The sequence below is a fragment of the Mus caroli genome, chromosome 10, assembly GCF_900094665.2.
Source record: "Mus caroli chromosome 10, CAROLI_EIJ_v1.1, whole genome shotgun sequence".
NCBI classification, from domain to species: Eukaryota; Metazoa; Chordata; class Mammalia; order Rodentia; family Muridae; genus Mus; species Mus caroli.
In genome coordinates, this window is record NC_034579.1 from 23117827 (window position 1) to 23139289 (window position 21463).

The window sequence follows — 21463 nt, forward strand, 5'->3', positions numbered from 1 at the left end:
GTTGTGTTCTTCATCTGTTAACATGATTTTGAGCTCGGGTTCCGATTTCTCCTCTAAGTCACTGCCTTCATCCTAGGGGCTTTAAATACTGTGCTGACTCTAACATCTAAAGCTGATTTTCCACTCCTCTGGAGAAAACGCACTTGATTTTTCTCAGCGTAGTTAGCGGTTATGCTTCTATGTCCTTTGCTGGATGCACAGAGGCAATGCTGTTCCCTCTTTTACAGTCCATCAAACTGTTGTTTGATGTCTAAGTGTCACGGGAGCCGCTCTCAGTAGCTCATCTCATCACCCTGTACTGTGTGCCGTGACCTCCATGAAAATGCTACCTCTTCCAAATCAGTCTACTTCGGCTGTATTAACCTGGTCTCTGCCAGCTGTGGGCCTGGCAGAGGCTTTACTGAAGAGTCAGTACACTGTTTACCCTCAGCCGGACTAATCCTGCGGTTGTTCCATAGGCTTATTCTACCGGTTCATTCATACCTCAACTGGACTGGACTTTATATGAATTTTCTCAGACCTCAGTGAGAAGAAAGATGTCTAAGTTTGTTTGGAAATGAGCTGGCAACTCTAAACTCAGCCTCACTGAGAAAGGTACTGTGAGCCATGGCTTTCAAAGGCAGACTGGCATGGGTTCCTGGTGCTACCATAAAGACGTCTGTCCTTTCCTTGGGTGTACACAGTCAGAAAGGCAAGGGTGTGTAAATGGTGTTGCGGGGCCACACGGCTGGAGGTTTGTGCTATTTGATATGAGATAAGGAAGCTAACGCTGCGGCCCTGAACCACTCATCACAGTGTCTTCCTTGCCTTTTCTCTCTCAAGGATCATGTAAATAAGACATTCCACCTCTCCCATCTGTCTGTAGCTCAGAATCTATTTTTACAAACCGGGAAGAACGTGCCTCTCTTTGCCCTGACTTATTTTTCTACTTTGCCTCTTAATCTTTCTCACCATCCATGGATCTTTTTTGTTAATTAGGTTAATATGTTCCAAGCTACAGCTGGTGAGATTAGTGGGCCATGAAATCAGCTTAATCTTTTTGACTAGTATTTCTCTAAAATGTACGATAAGGAAATTGAATAAATGGTAAGATACAATCACATATATTTGGGTGTGTATACATATTGGCTTTTGAACACTGGGTTATGATATTTTAAAAGGACTAGTTGTAGTTGTGGTTGATAAAAGTCCAAGTCGCATTGAGGATATAACTATGATGTTTTAAGTTTTTCAGACTCCTTGGAATAAAATTTATACTCAAATAAAACAAATCAAATTATGAAATTAAAAATGTGAATGAGGTGTTTTATTGATGCTGCTAACCAACCAAACTGGAATGGCATATTTTCAACTTCCTAAAACGGGCAGTTACGCTTAAGACTCTTTTTATTTAAAGTTGACTTCCACTATTGCCAACCTTCTGCAGTAACCCTTGGAGTTACAAGCTTCTGTGTTTGCACAGCCTACCCTGAAAGAGCAATGATGGATGCTTGCTAACCCTTGCTCCTCTCTTGGTACCAGTGGCAACGCTGCCCGAGGTTTGGTCTCTCTGGCTTCTCCTGCATTTGCTCTTCATTTTTTAGGGATGGAAACTTCTCAACTAAAGTTCCATTTTGCCTTCATTCTATGTGCTCCCCTTGGGGAACATCTGCCTGGGAAATCCAATCTGACTTTAATTCATTTATTAACATATTTCTTCCTTCGTCTGCTCCTGCAATTTTCAGATTTCCATTCCATGCAGCTATTTGCATATTTCCATTCAGACAGACCTTTCACATCAATTTGAAACCATTTAAACCATAAATTACCTATCCTTAGCAGCAGCTCTTTCCTGAGTCCCTGTGTGAGTTCATAGTGCTGCTATTTGTGTGTGTGTGTGTGTGTGTATGTGTGTGTGTGTGTGGGGGGGGGTGAGCTGTCTAAACTCATCAGCCTTCAACTCCTGCCCATCTCATTCTCACACCTAGTCACCAGTTGTGTAGTGAGACACATAAAAAGTCCCTCCCACTCATCCCAGCGCTGCCCTCTTGTGGTTATTACCTAGATTTGAGCTCTCATTATCTCTTGCCATTTATTTATTTATTTATTTATTAAATGGTGCTCTATCCATTCAATAAATCCTGTCAGGTATAGAAAATAATATAATATTGAGAAGAGTTCTTAGGAAAAATGACCTTATAGGACAATAAGTATAACAAAATAATTTTGTTTTATTTTATTTTATTTTATTTATTTTTTTATTTATCTAGTTGCATATGTATCAGAAGATGGCCTAGTCAGCCATCAGTAGAAAGAGAGGCCCATTGGTCATGCAAACTTTATAAGCCTCAGTACAGGGGAACGCCAGGGCCAAGATGTGGGAGTGGGTGGGTAGGGGAGGGGGGAGGGTATAGGGGACTTTTGGGATAGCACTGGATATGTAAATCTCTTGCCTTTTAATTGGTCTCATTTCTTTTTTTCTTTGCTTGTTTCATTTCTTTCTATCCAGCTCTCTCATGACAGGCTTTCTAAAATGTGTTTCTGACCATATTAACTGTTTTGAAAAGAAAGTAAGCCTGCATGTTTTAAACTATCATAGAAAGTTAAATAGTAATTTCATGGATTTGGTACTTAAATATTCCTCCAATATAGTCTCCATGTTCCTTGTCAAGCCATCACCTTCAATAATTACAGAGTCCTGTATATACCCTACACTCCAAACCCTTTTGCTACCTAGCTTTTAAGCATGCTTGCGCATATAATTTCTTACCACCCAAATCTGTAAAAATCCCTAATCTACTCTTGGTAATATATTATATATAACAGTACTTCTTTCAATATGTTCTTGACTATTCTACAATTAAGGATGATATTTGGGGGCTGGAGAGAGGGCTCAGCAGTTAAGAGCACTGTATGCTATCCCAGAGGTCCTGAGTTCAATTCCCAGTAACCTAATGGTGGCTCACAACCACTATGCATGTATACATGCAACTAGAAAACTCATATTAATAAAATAAGTACATGGATACATTTTTTAAAAAGAACAGTATTCATGACTTTGAATTCTGTGACCATTTCTTTTAATGTCAAACTTTTATAAGAAGCATCTCTAAGAAGTGGCAGTATTTTGCACTCTGTAGCTGTGGGTACTATAGTATACTCAATGGGAAATTATTACTGATTTTGTTTTAAATCTAAATGATTCACATTTTAATAAACAATGAAATGAATGGCATTCTTTTGTTTAAGCATGAGCATCGCAGGGAGAGCTAGGAAAGGGAAATGGAAAAAATAATATTCTATTTCATACAACTATAATTTTGTACTTGAGCAATAAAATCACTTTTTTTAATCTTCATCAATAGGCACTGTACCTAACAATCGATGTTTGACACTCTGGAAAGAATTGTACTTTTGAAAAAGAAATGGAAGTGATTTGGATGCAACTTTTTTCAGAATGCATACAAAGATAATGATGAGGATGCAGAATGAGTGTACAGCGGTGGAAGCTCATGCCATCCTCTTGGTTTTGTGGCTCTTTTATTCCTAGGGTGTCCAGAATTCTAATGCTAGATAATCTGTCATACCATCCTTTCAAAAGCATTTCTTAGAGGGAAATGACTTTATCATGTGGAGATGGAAGTAGATAAATTACCCAACAGAAAGTACAGATAGTCTTAGGAAGAAGGTAAATGAAAATATTGAGGGGTTTGCAATAATAGATATAAACCAAGACAGAAGGTGCAGACAGCATGTAAATGAGATATTTCACCATTTCTTTCCCTGTGGTAGTGTTTCCATGGTATCATGCTCAAACCATCTGAAACGAGAAGGGGTCTGTGCTCTTAGCCAATATCAACTTCTTAAAAAGCACTTAACAACAAGTTACCCTGATTTTGTCATGCTATTTTTCAATTGCTTATTTGATAATTATTTCCCAATATTGAATCCAACACATAAGATGAGAGGAAACAGCCACAAACATGGTTTGGTATACACTCAGACATCACAACTGAATCACAGATAAAGTGAAAAGCTCACATAAGACATGTGCACTCATAAAACCATGTGTTCCTGCATGTACATCATTTGTCTGAGCAACAAACGGAACATCAATATTGGTAGTTACATTTATATTAGTATTATTTACTTAAAAGAGAGTTTTAGAAGAGAAATGAATCATACAGTATATACACACATACACACTGACTTGACTTGTGTTTTTATCTCATTTTAAAAACATCTGAGGCTTGAGGGTTTTTTTTTTTTTTGTCTATTCAAAATTATTGGCAAATCACAGAGTCCATGCACCAGGGTGATGGGGTTACTCATGGAAAAATGCACATCAACTATGCACATCAATCTTACTTGTTGCTGGGCGAAATCAGAGGACAAGCGCATGGTTGACAGTCATTTGGCAATCCCTTGACAATTCCATAGTAGCCAAGGGCACAGCGCTCACAGAAGTCACCAGCAGTGTGATGCTGACAATTCTGTAAAAGAAAACAAAGAGATGCTGTCAATGTAAGTGGAGTTATAATGTATCATACAGACTCCTGTCTGTTGCACACAACACACACACACACACACACACACACACACACACACACACACACACACACACACAGAGATTACAATGATTGATTCTTTAGGCAAATATTTCTTAGAGATGCATTTTTATTTAAGAAGCTGATGCACGAGTAGAAGCTACATTATCAATAAGAGCTTCTGTTTCATATAAATTAATTTCTGTGAACCTTGTTCTTTTATTCAAAATTAGCAAATAGAAATTCAAGAATATCTCAAACTTTAGTTCTATGGGGAGCTTGGGGAAATGCTATAAAGCCAGGGCTCTGGTGCATGTCTTTTGGGGGATGCCAAAGTAAACCTAAAGCAGAAAGTATAGATATATTGAGAGATGACACACATAGAAATGGTCAGCCAGCCTTCTTATTACATCGTGAAAGTCATTTATCTGTTTCTTGAGAGATGTCAGTGGTTCTTCACCATTATAGAGGAGTCAATCAGACGTTTTATCCTTTTGTCAAAATTTCCTTTTTGTTTAATGAAAGGTATCCCATTAATATGTTTGGAGGCATTTTCATGAAGAAATGAGATACATTGTAGAGTAAGACACAGTTTCGGTATAAAAATTCACATCAAGTAGAATCATACTTCACAAAAAGCAATCAGTATGAATATAAAAGAAAGTGCCCATGAGGTACTCAAGTGAGGAGAAGTATAAAATAATATCCGACCTTGATGAGTTTTTATCCACTTTAAGAGTTTGAAAACAATTAGGAATCACAACAACAAAAATCAACCACAAATATTGTTTAGCAAAATTATGATACAGTATTGAGAGTAAGAGGGGGCAAAAGGGATACAGGGAATTTAGAGTGAGAATTCAGGTTGGTTTTATAAGGCAGGATTTATAGAAGTGAGAGCAATGACTTACTCCTTAATATGCTAAAAGAAATTCTGAAACACTGCAGTGACAAGATAGATGTAAATGTATGCTCCCTCTCCAGCTTACCTCCAGCCAGTGCTGCCTATGTCCCTTGAGCTAACCTCCAGAGAGCATCTGAATGTCCCTTTTCATTTGTAAATCCTGTGTTCATTTTGGGACTTTTCATTTGTAAATCCTGTGTTCAGTCAATCTCATTTCATTGTCTTTCTTGCACAGCTCATTTGAGCCCATATCAAATGTCCTTTTCTCTCTACCACATTCCCTGGTGTCCTAAAACATGGCTTAACAGCTACTCCTACCTAACCCAATACAGTAAATGAAACACCACCAGCATGCAATTATCCTAAATGTCTGAACCAACAAGCTCATGTTCTAGGCAACATGGATGAAATGGGTCAAGATTTTTAATATGAAAAAGGACAGGGACCATATCTCATAAATGCAGAAAAGTGGTTAGCAGGACAAAATGACTTGATGCATTACGATATGGAGTTAAACACAACAACTCTCCTTCTCTTGACTATCTGGAGGAATCTACATATCTTAGCAGTCAAAGCCATTCCACTCTTCATGGTAGCACTCTGAGACAATGATTCCAAAATAAGATAACTGCATATGGGTTTTTTTTTGTCTCAAATTGTCTAACAAGCTATTAAAGGAATGCATTTCCCAGGGAAGGCATGAAGATCACATTTTCTAATTACAGAAATAATAATGCCCCAAAGACAAATTATTCAATAACAGTCTTCAGCATTTTGGCCTTTGCAAAAAAATATGTTTTTATATATAATGTAGATATAACACTAACAACTGAAATCAGTTGCTTACATATAATGAACAGTGCTAAAAATACAAAGGCCCCTAAACTGTGTTTTTAATTTTATTCAATCTGAAATTTTCATTATTTGCTTACCAAAAAACAAACATATTTAAACTTTTTCTGAATTATTGAATTTTCACAGATACACTAACATGCTATACTTGGTTAAGTGAATAAAATGTCCATAAATTATGGATATCCATATTTCTATAAAATATGGAAATAAAAATTCCATAAACAAAGCATATAAATTGTAAGGCTATTTTGGAAACTTTGCCACACAAAGTTTCATATGACTAGCCAATATGCTTTGAAACAGGATACTTAGTATTTTTGCTTACATAGATAATTTCCCATAAGGAAATTTATATACTGTAGATGTCTAATAAGTTTAAACACATCCACAGAAGTTACACATTAGTCTTTTTTCATTAGTACATTAGAATATGTGAAATTTGCTTGCTTGCCTTGTGCCCTGGATTATGGGTATTTCGTATGTCTTCTATACTACCCAATGAATATAACCTAATGTTGTAGCATTTCAGAGTAACTGAACTTAATCTTACACTGCAGGGACATTTTTTAACATTTCGTTCAGGCATCACAAAAGACACAGTTCTTGTAAGGCAGGCCTCTCCAGCTTACACGACTGTAACCAATAAAATCTTCCTTGTGCCATGTGAACATTTCATTTGCTTCATTCTCATCTTAAGGCCACAATCTGAATTCTGAGTTCTGCCTTCTAAAGTGTGGCAGATGAAGTCCAATTCTCTTTACCCAGGGAGGTGCTCAACTATCTAACGTTGCTTCCCAGATCTCTTGTTACAAGCAGAGCAGTTAACAACACTAGTTACTCAGAGGAGTTTCTTTTAAAGCATGGGGAGATTACTTGTGTGCTGCCAAGATTTGCATACACATTAAGACTCCTTTCATCCTTGATTTCTGGAGCTTGTAGACACATCAGTGTCCTACATGGGTACCTAGTAAGTCTGCAACGAAATGATCTCATCTCCATCGTATGGAATAATATGATATGCTGCTATTGTCCTCATCTTCATATCCCAGCACCTAGCACAAGGTAGACTTATTGAAAATACTTGTAATGAAAGCCACAAGAATAAATGGACAGGTGAGCTAAATTAATTTTTTCTGTTAATTTCATATTAGTAATTGAGAGTCAATAGGTCACCTGTTAGCTTGTTTTCTATCATCCAAATTTAGGAACCATTTCAGCTTTATGTACTGTAATATCACCGGGGAACATTTTAAGCTTGTACTACAGAGGGTATATCGCATATTTAGTGATGTCTCTGGAGTTTACTGTGGTCCATCCTTTGTAGCCATTTAAAAATATTGTAAACTTTCCTTAATATAGGTAGCAACCTTGCCAAAATATGGATATTCCTATTTTGTAATAGCTTCGAATATTAATGCTTAAAATTATTAATACCTGTCCCATTAATCTCTTGGCTGTGACCACGCAGATTTATTTATAGCTTTTTTTGTGGGATATCAGAAAACATGAATCAGTTGCTTATTTAAATAATCCAGTACTTGACCAACAAATCTCATTCTCAATGTTTTTGACTTAAGCAAATTATTAATTCTCTCATGTCACTTAATCTATTACAAAAGGAGAAATGATACTGTTTATCTCATAAATGTATTATAAGAATAAATGGGAAAAATCTATGTATAGTGGCCTGTATTTTTACCAGTATATTACCAATATATTACTGTATATTTCTAGTCCTGATGTATACACATAGTTGTGCACAATCAGCTAACATTTTTTAAAAAGAATTTAAGATATAACTCGTCATCCTGTCTAGGATTATGAAATGTACTACAGAACAAGAATCTGAAGCCTCACATACTGTATGTGTAGTAAGCCTCACAAATTGTATGCATAGTTTAGTCTACCAACTGGCTTGATATTCACTATGCTCAAAGAACCATTTTTCATCTCCAGAGAGCAATCTTTATTTTTCTCCAGTTTATGAAAGCTGGTTAAACAAACCACAGTGAGGTATCAAAAATAATCTCTTTCCTGAGATCCTCCTACCCCCCTTTAAAAATAAAACTTGGGCACTTAAAACTGCTTTTTACCCTGGTACAAATTTTACATTTTCATAATTTCTTGAGTATTTTTCATATGGGCCTCTTAATCACCTTTGTAGATACTGCCTAGTCTCTAGAAGAGAATTCATCAGAGCTTTCAAAAATCAAATATTTAATCAAGTAAGCATGTGTTTCCTCCATCTCAGTCTTTAAGCAGCATTTTATAGTAAGATTAAAGCTCGATTTTCATACTTTTAAGCCAAAGATTTTAAAAGCTACCTAAATTTTAAGCATTAATATTCAAAGTTATTTTAAAATATGAATATCCTTATTTTGGCAAGGTTGCTAGCTATATTAAGGAAAGTTCACAATATTTTTAAAATACCATGGACTCCAATTAATGTCTAGTTCCTGAAGAAAAAAATTATAGTTGAATTACAGATATTGATGTTGTGTCAGACAATAGTGAAGAGGATTTGTACTTTTCATTTTCTTTTAAAATTATAATTCTAACACAATAAATATGTTTACAAACTACATCTTTAAAAGATAAGTTAGATAAACCTTCAATATTGTGGAAAATAGGACAGATAAAACAGACAGGTTATAGTGATTATTAAGTGAGAATGTCTACTGTGTATCCCTCTACCTACCTGTCCATTTATCCATATGATTCCCTATATATGCCTCTCTACCCATGTGTAGTTAGCACACTACCTCCCCTTCTTGGAGTGTAACATCTTATAAGTTTTAATCTTTCATTTATAGCCAACCAAGTTCTATCAAGGTCAATGACACCCACTGAGGTATTTGAAGTAAGAAATAGTGCAGAAGGTTTAGAACTCATTCAAACTGAGGATGAGGATGCTACTCTCTTGAAAATGCCATGTGGAATTATGAAGAACGTAGCCACACAGTAGTGTTTGTTGGGAGAATTATTTAACCATATATTTCTCTATAACTATATGCATTTTTTCTATTGTTTATAAAGGACAGTAAAAGTGAATATAGTAAAAAGAATAAATGAGTGTTCATCTCCTCAAGGGGTTTAGCCTGGTATTTGTTTGTTGAATGTCTATGCCATTGTGGTCCTTTGTTGAAATCCTAACTCCTAATGTGAGGGTCTTGGGAAGTAGCCCTTTGAGATGTGATAGATGGTTAGGGTTGAACCCTCCTGGTTAGAAATTGTGCTCTTTCGAAAGTTCACTGCAGGGAGCTATCATTAGAGTTCCTTCTACCATGTGAAAACACTGAAAAATAGTGTTCTTTGTGACCTGGAAATGTCCACACCAGACACAAAAGTTTCTGATATCTTGATGAACAGTCCAGATTTTAGAACTATAAAAAGTAAATTTTTGTTGTTTATAAGCCAATGAGCTTGTTGTATGGTGTTTTCTTGTAGTAGCTCCAATAAATTAAGATAGAAAATTTTGCATAGTGCTAGACACAATAATGATCATTTGATTGTGATTGTTTATTAATTAATAGTTGGTTAGTTTTAAGACTACAGTGAAGGATAATATGGTAATTATCAATGCTACTTAAAATGGTTCCGAATTTTATTTATAAACATTTTATTTAGCCTTATTTTATGTGAGCGTTTTGCTTGTATGTATGTATGTATATATATATGTATGTATGTGCATCCATGTGATACTCATGAAGTATCAGGGGTATGTGGACTCTTGGAGTCCTTAAGAATGTGTTAGATCCTCTGGAACTGGGATTACACGTAGCTGTTAGCTGCCTTTTGAGTGCTGTGGCCTGAACTTGGATCCTCTGGAAAAGCAGCAAATTTTCTTAACCACTGAGCCCCATTTAACTGCTTTTATGAAGTCAACTACTAGCTAAATCATGTTTTAAGCTGTTCATTGAATTTTATTGAGTCTGAATAAAAACTCTCTGAGAGGTATAACTATTATTGCTATAAATTGATAAATGTACAACCTCAGGCACCACAAAAGTTAAAGAAACTGAGTAGGCTCATCCAGTCAGCTGAGAGTTGAAGTCAAAATTTGAGTCAAGATAGTGGAGCCAAAGCTTGTCACTTCACCAAAACTAAGGACATTGAAAAGTGTAACAGATATAACTTAAAGTTGGTGTAGTGGTTTGAACATGCTTGCCCAGGGAGTGTTACTGTTAGGAAGTGTGGCCTTGTTGGAGCAGGAGTGGCCTTGTTGGAGGAAGCACAAAGCCATTGTGGTGGTGGGCTTTGAGATCCTTCTCCTAGGTGCTTGGAAGACAGCCCTTTCTTGGCTGCAGTTAGATCCAAGATGCAGATCTCTTAGCTCCTTCTCCAGCAGCAGGCACAATGTCTGCCTGGACACTGGCATTCTTCCTGCTGAGATGATAATGGACTGCATCTCTCACATTGTAAGTCAACCCTGACTAAATGTTTGCCTTTATAAGACATGCCTTGGTCATGGTGTTTCTTCAACAGCAATAGAAACCTTAACTAAGACAGCTGGAGTCCAGCAGAAGAGAAATCAGTATGCTTCTGCCTCCTTGATTGCACCATGAGGTTATAATAATAGTTGTTTCCTGTTTGCCTCAGAAGCTCACTTCTAAGATAAAGTTGTCTAACTTCAAAAGTTCCCCTAAGGACAATATAAAAATTCAAGGCATAACAATTTATATATAACTCTGTGTTTGATGGAAGTATTTATTTGTTTCTTACTTCATCTTAGGATTCTTAGAAAATAGACTCTTTTTTTTTTTCTTTTTTTTTTTTTAATATATATATTTTTATTACATATTTTCCTCAATTACATTTCCAATACTATCCCAAAAGTCCCCCATAGCGCCCCCCACTTCCCTACCCACCCATTCCCATTCTTTTGGCCCTGGCATTCCCCTATATTGGGGCATATAAAGTTTGCAAGTCCAATGGGCCTCTCTTTCCATTGATGGCCGACTAGGCCATCAGAAAATAGACTCTTACTGAGGATTCTTAAGGCAGAAAACTATTCTCCATGTGAACAGCAACCGCAAAAAAACCAGGGCAAGGACAGTAACTTTTGTCTAGTAAAAGTGAAATTAAACTCTCATTTATGAGTGTGTTTAGATCAATCATTTGAAGCAAATTTAATCCTTTAAAATTACATAAGAATAGTGCATTTAACTTGTGAGTTGAGTCCTTCCCCCAAATTATCTGTTGAAATTTACAGACAAGCAGGAAATAAGACTATGACATCAAAAGCAAATACTAATTATTTTGGGAATTCAAGGAAAATCTATATTACTTACTAATTTCCTCTCACTACTCATCTTTAATTGGAAACACTATGGAAAGAAGTCTTGAATCTGACTTTACTCTGACTTCATCCTCGACAATTGAGTATGGGCTGTATTGTAACAGCTTCATCTTATTGAAAGAATTTCTGAGAATATAGGAATAAGAAGATATTTCTTAATATGACAAAATTATTCTCTTTGTTAAAAACTATCTTCTTTTATTATAATATAAATACATTAATATAAAGAATATAGTTTATTTTGTTTTATGTGCATTGGTATTTCCCCTGTAGATCTGTCTGTATGAGAGTGCCTGATCGCCTGGAGCTAGAGTTACAAACAGTTGTAAGTTGAATTGAACCTGAGCCCTCTGCAAAAGCTCTTAAACTCATTAAGTTTTGAGCCACCTCTCAGCCTAAGAATGATTTTTTTAAATGAACTACTGCTACCAAGCTTTATTAAAGAAGGATGAGACTCTAATATTAAAATCATGAATTAGAAAGGTTGTTGATTATTTATCTACTTAACATTTTATGTTACTCCTCATCAATAAAATTTATAAAATAATTATTACAGATATGGTATATGACAAGAAGTTAAAAATATATTTTAAAACAATAATTTATAACTATAAAAATATAAATAACTGAACAGTGATAGGTTGTAAGTAAAAATGGTATGATATCAAACACATGAAAAATTTTATGATAAAGACTAGTTAGTAACTTGCTAACACAGATACTTCAATCTTAACTACTGAAATTAAGATGTATAATATATCTAATTTTAATGTACAAAATATATAACCTCTCTTTTATAATAGTTCAACCATAAGATACAAAGTGTTTGAAGAGGAAGACAATAACATTCCCAGGTAAAAGAAAAAAAAACCTGACCTGTATAAATGCAGTAATTCCTTAAAGAACAGTTTACTTCAATTACAATCAAAATCCTAGTTATATATAAAACTCAGTTAAATATAACTTAGAAAATGGATGAAAATAGTGACCAAAAATGTCACTGGAATGAATATATGGAATCTAGTTAAGGAAATTAAAGAATTAAGGGTGATAAAATCTGTATTTACTATATAATACATTCTAAAAGAAGGGAAAAACGCATTATAGTAAAAGCAAGAAGGCAAATAGAACAGACGATATGACCCTTAAGCAGATTTTAATATGGAAAAAGATAATGCATATTTAGAAATCATTAGTTATAAAAAAGTAGTGATATTAATCAATAAATTGTGTCTTCTCAATAATATCTTTGAAGGAAAAATACATAACTTTCACATGCCACAAAAACTTTTAGAATTACTAAAGAAGAATTAAAATTAAGTGGTAGGAACCATGTAAATACTGTGGAATCACAGTCTAGGTGCTTATAGTTATATGCACTGTGGGATCACAGTCTAGGTGCTTATAGTTATGTGCCTGTATAAGATCACTATGGAAACGTGTATTTAGAGAAGCAAAAGGCATTGAATTCTGGGAATGCAATGTACTGATATCAGGATAATGAGAAAAGAAAAGAGGATGAAGGGAGGAGCTGGGGGCAGAGATTTGAAACGTTCACAGTAGTGTGGCTGGAAAATCAACCAAACATAGACTTCCAAAAAGAATGTGGAGACTCATGGTGACAAATTCTGTTGATATGTCAAGAAGGATAAATCCTGGGGCTGAGTGAGTCACAGGCTCTATCACAGTCCTGGAAGTTAAACTGGAGTCCACATAGACTGAGGAACTGTAAATGGAGTACTGAAAACTCTTTGATGATGGAGGGAGAGGTAGTTAGAAGGAGGTAGAGCCAAAAGACTTCTGTTCTCTTTTAAATGGTGCAGATGGGATGGGAGATTAAGAGAATAGTATCCTGAAATGGCAGAAAGTGCGAAGATCAGACATACACAGTAAAGCCTTGGTCTGTCCCTCCCAAACTTCATCTCTCATTAACCATTCTCTAGACTCTGAACACAGGCCCTTATACATGCTACATAAGTGCTCCACTATAAGTCGTATTTCTAGCCTAACAGTCTGTCTTTTCCAGAATGATTCTTCCAATGTAAGGGAAAGAGTCAGAGTAAGAGGTAATAGAGACAAAAAGTGATCAAGGGTTGCTGAGGTCATGTGAGCTATGGTTTTCTTTCTTCTGCTTGACAATGGTTTCATAGAAAGTGACACTGAGGGCTGAAGAGATGTCTAAGTCAGAAAGACATACACACCCATGAGGATCTGGGTTTGAGTTCCAGGACTCATACAAGAGGCTAGAAATGTGTTATGTCTTTGTAATCCTAGCACCATGGGACAGCACTCTCTGGCCTGCCACCATGAGTGACTTGGCAAATGCCATGGCACTGTCTCAAAAAACAAAGAGAAAGAGAAGAAGAAAGAGAAAGAAAACCAAGGGGGATGGAGGATGAAGAGTGATATGAAAGCTCGTGAAGTCATCTGCTTTTCAAAATGAGGGCATGAGAAATATAGTGTAAGTCTTGATGATAAGATTAAGATGTTGAGATGCTAAGGGCTGAACAGGAAAGAAACAGACAGAGGCTCAAACCAGAAGATATTCAAAATGGAGAAGCAAAGGCAGAAAAAAACTGAGAAGGCAAAGAATGGAGCATTGACTTTTATGAATATTAAGATCAAGAAGGATTTCATCAGCACTTTTGTTAGATAATGGAAATGACACAATAGAAAACCATTATGGAGTCAGGGGTCTGCTCGGGGGTGAGTGGTTAACTAAACAAGCAGAGACAGAGGTGGGAATGATCTAAAGCTGTCTGGTGCTACAGAGGAGAAAGTGCGGAAGGCTGAGACTGGCAGTGAGGGACAGGAACACCCACCCTCTCTTCAGGGTCAGGAATGTGAAAAACAGGAGAAAGCAATGACTACTACTTAGGAGGGCCACAGGGCTGGTAGCCGGTGAGAAGAGAGACAGGATGCCATGAAGAGAAAGCTAGGGGAAGAGGAGAATTCCACACATGAGATTTTATTGATGTTTTACAGTGACTTCTTCAGGGTTCAGTGGAAGGATTTCAGAAGACTAGAGGAAGAAGATGGGAGAAATGGATGCTCAGAACCATAAAGTGATTCAACTTTAGGGGATCAGCAATGACAGGGGATTTTGAAATACCAAGGGTGAGAGAGCAGAGAGCCTAGATGGTTCAAAAGCAAATGGTGGTTCAGGGTTCTGCTTGTCACCTGGGCGATGCAACACATAACTCTATCAGTATATACAATCAATGTATTTAAAGATGCTCATGATAGGCACATATAAAAGGCACAATAAGACACGCTAATAGTTCTGCACACCCTGAACATAGGCAAAACCAGTGGGGAATATTAAAAATACTAATATGTTGTCCTAGGTTGTATTGGGGAAAAGTTTTCTGTAACAACTTTTCCCTTTCTTTTGATCTTCCTTTCTCCACCATTCCCCATTTCCTTTATTTTCTTTTTTAATTTGAAAAGCTGGAAATCAAAATTGAGACCTCCCACAGGCTACAAGCTCTCTACCACCCTCACACTTTAAACATTTTGTTATAATTTCCAGATTTCATAAAAACCCACCTTTGCTTCTAATTAGAAAATAGCACATCACATAATTTTTGACCAGTGTGTTTGCCTATGCTCTAAGCTGCTATTATTCACTTTTCGAGAGGAAATGAGGGTTTTTTTTAACCCCCATCATAATTTTTCATTAAATCTTAAAATGAAGAACATGGCAACTGTCCTTCCTCCTTGCATTTTTCATTTCAAGCACACAGTTATGCTCCCTGAAGATGAATCTGCCTCTGTAAGGACGACTGCATATCTGGGAAGAGAAATGAGTGCACAGGTCTTGTCCATGAAGCTGCAGGTGCCTACCTGGCATACTGAGGTCTCAGGATCACACTGGCTGCTGTGTTCATTACATTGACAGGGAACACAGGTTCCTAAGGTTGGTCCAGGAGTGCGGCCACCTGGTTCAGAACGCAGTCGATAAAATCCTGGTGCACACGTCTAGAAGAAGAAAAAAGGCAATTAGGGCACACAGGTTAGCAAATTCAGTTCTCCAGTGGTTTTAAAGATGACCTTGGTCTATGCCCTCTATGTATGTATGTGAATTTACGGAGTCTGACTTGTAAGCATAAATGCCTATTTTGATATATTTATGTTATGCCCTTCTTCTGTTCCCCAGCACTGCCAGCCTCATGTAATCAGATTTTAACGGAGGAAAGCTTTCATTTGCATCTACTGCTTTTTGCTTGAGAAAGCCTGAGAGTGTCTTTTTCTTGAGTGGTTTATTTTTAACTAACATTGTCATATGGACTAACAAGATGCTAGTCCAATGTCCTTGACAGCTGAAAATATGCTTCTCTGTGCTTGATGGATAACTAGCAAATGTCCAAAAAAAAAAAAAACTCAGTAAAGCAAAATAAAAAACCCTATAGGTGCATTATTTATATCAATATGATCTAAAGCTTCTTAAAAAGAAAAAAAGCAAAATAATGAAATCCCTGTTTCTTAAACTACTAGGAATTCATAAAATTTATCCTTTTCTGAGTTATAGTTTTCCAGTTTGCAATGAAATCAAAGCCAACTGAAAATTGCTGGCAAACCTGACATATGCAAAACCAAAAGTTTTATCTTCATGAAAGTTTTTTCATATGTCTGTATCAAGCATTGAACTGGATTTCTGTGAAGAGGTCCTCAGCATGAGGTGGGCTCACTTGGATCCCAGGCTCAATGCTGTCTCTCATCAGACAGTGTTTGGTTTCTGATTAAGAGATAAGAGGCAGTTCCTGGATGGCTCTGAGGATTGTAAAGAGGCTGTTTAAACACCTTGGCTAAGTAGGATCCTCTTTCTTCTTTTAAAACTCTCCCCTGTTGACAAGAGAATGACAGCTAGCTAAGTAGCCAAACATGTTTTACCAAGAGCTTCCTAATGCGTGTACATGCTTTTGATCTTGCCTAACCAGCTCAGAATAAAATATACAGAAGTCCCCCAGAAAGAGAGAGAGATAGAGAAAAAAATCAATGCTCAGTGCTCTCCTTGAGTTTATTTTGATTTGTTTAATGTGTACCTCAATTAAGCACTTAATTAAGAGTCTCTTGGCTTTTATCAGCCTATAAGAAATTCTAATGAGATTTAATTCCTTTCTGAATTTGAGCAAACTAAAGAAAGGCTGAATCCATTAGTAAAAAAAACGACAACAACAAAACAAACAAACAGAAACTTTGCATCTCATGGTACATTCAAATATATATTGTACCTTTGGGTACATGTACATGTATATATACATACAATAACATGCAATCAATCATGCTATTGATAATTGAGGTTAATTTTCCTCATTGTTACAGAAAAAGTGTAGAAATTACAGCTGAAGAATTTATTTTAAATATAACTGAAAGAGCAATCCCAGGTGCATTTAGAATAGAGAGGTGGCACACAGTGGCTGTGGAGGTGACACAGAGGTTGTGGAGGTGGCACACACAGGCTGTGAAGGTGACACACAGGGGCTGTGGAGGTGACACACAGGGGCTGTGGAGGTGACACATAGGCTGTGGAGGTGGTACACAGTGGCTATGGAGGTGACATACAGGCTGTGGAGGTGGTACACAGTGGCTATGGAGGTGACATACAGTGACTATGGAGGTGGCACATAGGGGCTGTGGAGGTGGCACACAGGCTGTGGAGGTGGCACACAGTGGCTATGGAGGTGACACACAGGCTGTGGAGGTGGTACACAGGGGCTGTGGAGGTGGCACACATAGGGTCTGTGAAGCTATCATCATGGGCAAATCACTGACAGCTTAAGAGGAAGGGCTTTGGACCAGTAGAACTCATGGAAACATAATGGGCCTGGCAACCCCTTTAAGTCCAGACAAAGCTGTGAGTCTTGAGTCAGCGGGAGACCCTGCTTCAATTCATAAGATGGAGCGTGGTCCAGGAAATCCAATTAATTCCAAACCTCTGAACACTTATGTGCTCATACATATGAGAATATGCACACTGAAACACACATACACACACCCCTCTACTTCCTACCCCAAAAGCTATATACTGTGTAGACTGCTGCAAATTATTACCATGTTGACTTGAGCATTTGCATTTTACTTACATGGATCTCACACAATTATTTTTCTAAATATTGTTATAGGGTGTGTCTGTCTCCATGTTTTGTATATGTGTGAAAACCACACAAATTGGGAGGAATTTCCAAGATGTTTTTGGTTTTTTTTTTGTATCTCAAAGAAACCAACCAACAAACTAAACCTGAGAAGAACAAAGTAAATAAGAAAACATTTCATTTAGCAGGCAAGTTCAGTATCTTGGGCTAAAATGTACTGAGAACTCCAAGATTTGTACTGTACTCGATCAGGTGTTCCATGCTGAGTTCTGTGAAGAGAGTTCTAGGCCTTTCCTTTTGCTTTTCAGTTATTTGGGGAATTTTGAAATATTCAGATGCTTGACTTCAGCCCTAAAGACTAACATTGATTTGGTAAAGTGAAGGGCAAGATGTGAGTTTAGACTCCTGAGAAGGTGTCAGTAGTGCTCATGGCTGAGGGCCCCTGAGGGCCACAGGCACACTCATCATCCCATGTTTTTAAGGTGTGTTTGAAAGGGGCATTTGGACTTCCTTGAGACTTCACCCTAATGGATATGGGAGCTGTGGTTTCAAAGTTAGTCTACGTGAACTGTGTGGGCCAGTTATTGTCTTTAGGACATGACTTCCTTATTCTACAAATCAGCAGGTGCATTAGCTGAGCTGATAGCTAAACTTTCTTCTTAACAGTTTAATATTGTGTTTTGGTGGACTGTATTTCTAAACAAAGAAAAAGTGACAGCTTTTCAATGTAAGAATTAGTCTTGTCAGAATATTTAAAATGATATGCCACATTTATCTCTTTTTAATCCTCTCCTTTCCTGAATCACTATGTATTTATTATTTATTATTTTTATTAAAAATCAATTGGAGGTGTTTGTTAAAATATCAAATCTTTCTGTCCTCATTGAAAAAAAAAAGTGTGTGTGGAGGGGGCAAATTCAACAACATAAGAAAAGGAGCTACTTTTAAATGTTCTCTAAAATATTATTTTGGTACCCAATGAAGAATTTAAGAAAAACAAAAATTTCTTTAAACTTTATTTTGTTAGATTTTTCTCCTGTCTGTAGTTCCAACTTTTCCAAAATTCTATTCTCATGTCCTGAAATTAGGCACAACTCAATTTTCTTCTGTTCTCTTTTCATTTTTCCTTTCACAATATGGCATCTCTTAAAAACTTTAAAAGATCTGGGCAGTAAAGGCAATAGAATTAAAGAAGAGTTGTGAGCCAGCATCTCTCAAGTGCTCCACATCATCCTCTCCTCAGAGGCAATGGAAGCTGACAGCTGAGGGTATCAGTGAACACACTCTGCCTGGGATTTCTGCATGGGCTCTGCACCCAGGCCAACATGACTTTAGCTTTTCTTCTGATATTTACTACACACCACTGCACGTAGGTTTTGAGTTCTGCAGGTCTTGGTTTCCTGACCTGAAACACATGAATCTTTTGCATCATAGTATTTGAATGTAAGTTAACATCTTTAGAAACAAATGCATCTCAGATTAAATCACAGCTTTGCTATAGCATAGCTGTGTAATGGTGGGCAAGTTCTTTTACCTGCCTGGACCTCATTTTCCTCAGTGGGAACATGAAAATTATAAATAATATTCTGTAGTATAAGTCTGACAATATAAGTCTGCTATAAGATGTGTTTGAGATTGTACAGGATACAGTACACATACAACAGATTTTGTTCTTGTATAGGAATGTTGTGAGAATTAATCCACATATTTAATGCTTTCCACAAATTAAAGTAAATGCCCTGTACCAGATGAGATTTAGATGTAGCTGCTGAGAATAAATTAAAAATAAAGGCAGCAAGGGTTTTTCTAACGTTCTCAGGAAAGAAAATGACAGCACACACCATCTGTCCATAACGTCACAAAACAATGCCACAATGTTTACATAGGGTGCAATTTCCTAGTGGCACAGCTCTCATGTTATGTTCCCACCATTAAGGAGGACATACTGCATGAGGGCAACCCTTGGGCCTCCCACATGTCATGCCACCGAAGTGATAAAGGATTTGTGGAGGGAAGTACGAATGTGGAAGGGGCCCACTCTTCCCACATTAAGAATTTTGAGTCTTCTGACTATCTAGTAAGTAAATATTGGGGACTTAAAATTTACTTTGCTCACACTGAGAGATTTTGATTGACCCAATAGATTCCAGTTCAACTCCAATTCAAGCAAATAGAACCTGGGAAGAGGTTTTGAGAGACTAGAACTCTCAAAATATCAACTAGGCATCATTATTAAACTTCTCATTTGTGATATCATTGCAGGTGCAATATACACACTGATGAAAAGTCATAAATAACCGTGTCTGTGTGTAACTGAAACTGATTATAGGTTTAGGTAATAATTGTATCCTAAGCTACTCTGGAAAACTGGCTAAGTAGGGGGCTTCTGTAAACAAGTATGATGCAGAGAGAGCCTTTCATTTGACTTCTAAAAGAAATGTAGTTTCCATTTCAAATTATTGTGATCACAAATCATAGTAACTAGTTATTTCAAGGACAGGAAACTTTGCCATTTCAAGCAATAGTGCCCCTCTAACAGGAGTGTTAGGCAAGAGTGTAGTATCCTTGTAAAAGGCTACATTTTAAATGGTAATACTCCTGTCTTCCTGAAATCTCATTTTGTCTAGAAATATGAAGTGATTAGCTTACCAAATGTAAATATCTGTAGGATTCGGCACACTTGGTAAAGATGCTGTAAAGGAACCTTTATGTATTCATAACCCAAAGCATATGTTACTGGAACAGGGTGGATTATTTCAAAACTGTCCTTAGCTCTTGCTTTGATGCTTAGATTTTATGCTTGGGTAATTACCCTTTAGAATCAAAATGAATTATAAATAAGATGTACAATGGATTAGAGGCAGCAGAGTGTGGAAAACATGTCAGGTGTCTTATTATGAGAGATCAGCTTCTATCTCCATAATCTCTCTACTAAGTCCTCGCTGTGATAGGTGTCTGTAAACAGGAGCATGAGAAGAACTCACATGACAGAGACAAAGCTGTTAATTCTCACACTTACGGGGGCACATTCTAGGTATTTCCCATTAACCTTCATTCACATTTGTTTAATTTGTGCTAACTCATATTTTCAGATAATGGTAAGTCATAAAAATCAATGCTAAAGAATGTTTTAGTCTGGTCTGCTCCAATCCAATCTCGCAGGACCTGAGACTGCATTAATTAAGGAAACATATAACCCGGCATGATCAGGGGCACAAGTCCCTTCCAGTCCACTCCAGCACCGGGGTTCCTTGTGCTAGGAGTTTCTGGACACCCCCCAGGTCCTCACAGGACCCTCCATGGGATCTTAAGAACTCTGATGAGTGGAACACAACTTCTGCCAGGAGTAATGTTCAAACACCAGATATCTGGGCACCTTCCCTGCAAGAGGACAGCTTGCCTGCAGAGAGTAATCTGATCACTAAAACTAAGGAGAGAGCTAGTCTCCCATGTCTGCTGATAGAGGCTAACATAATCACCTGAGGAACAAGCTCTAACCAGAGACAACTATAAGAACTAGCTCCAGAGATTACCAGATGGTGAAAGGCAAACGTAAGAATAGTATTAACAGAAATCAAGACCACTCACCATCATCAGAACACAACACTTCCACCCCACCTCGTCCTGGGCACCCCACACAACCGAAAAGCTAGACCTGTATTTAAAAGTATATCTCATGATGATGGTAGAGGACATCAAGAAGGACTTTAATAACTCACTTAAAGAAATACAGGAGAACACTGCTAAAGAGGTAGAAGTTCTTAATTAAAAACAGGAAAACACA

General features: G+C 37.0%; 1 protein-coding gene across 3 annotated transcripts in view; it reads right to left on the reverse strand.

The window, feature by feature from the left end:
* Positions 1-21463, reverse strand: part of Lama2 (laminin subunit alpha 2) — a 601578-nt gene that overhangs the window by 175917 nt on the left and 404198 nt on the right. For all 3 annotated transcript variants that reach the window (XM_021173596.2, XM_029482896.1, XM_029482895.1), the window contains 2 exons: positions 15431-15565; positions 4348-4472 (listed from right to left, as the gene is read on the reverse strand). In XM_021173596.2, the coding sequence (XP_021029255.1) occupies positions 4348-4472; positions 15431-15565 (260 nt within the window). The remainder of the gene's footprint in view (positions 1-4347; positions 4473-15430; positions 15566-21463) is intronic.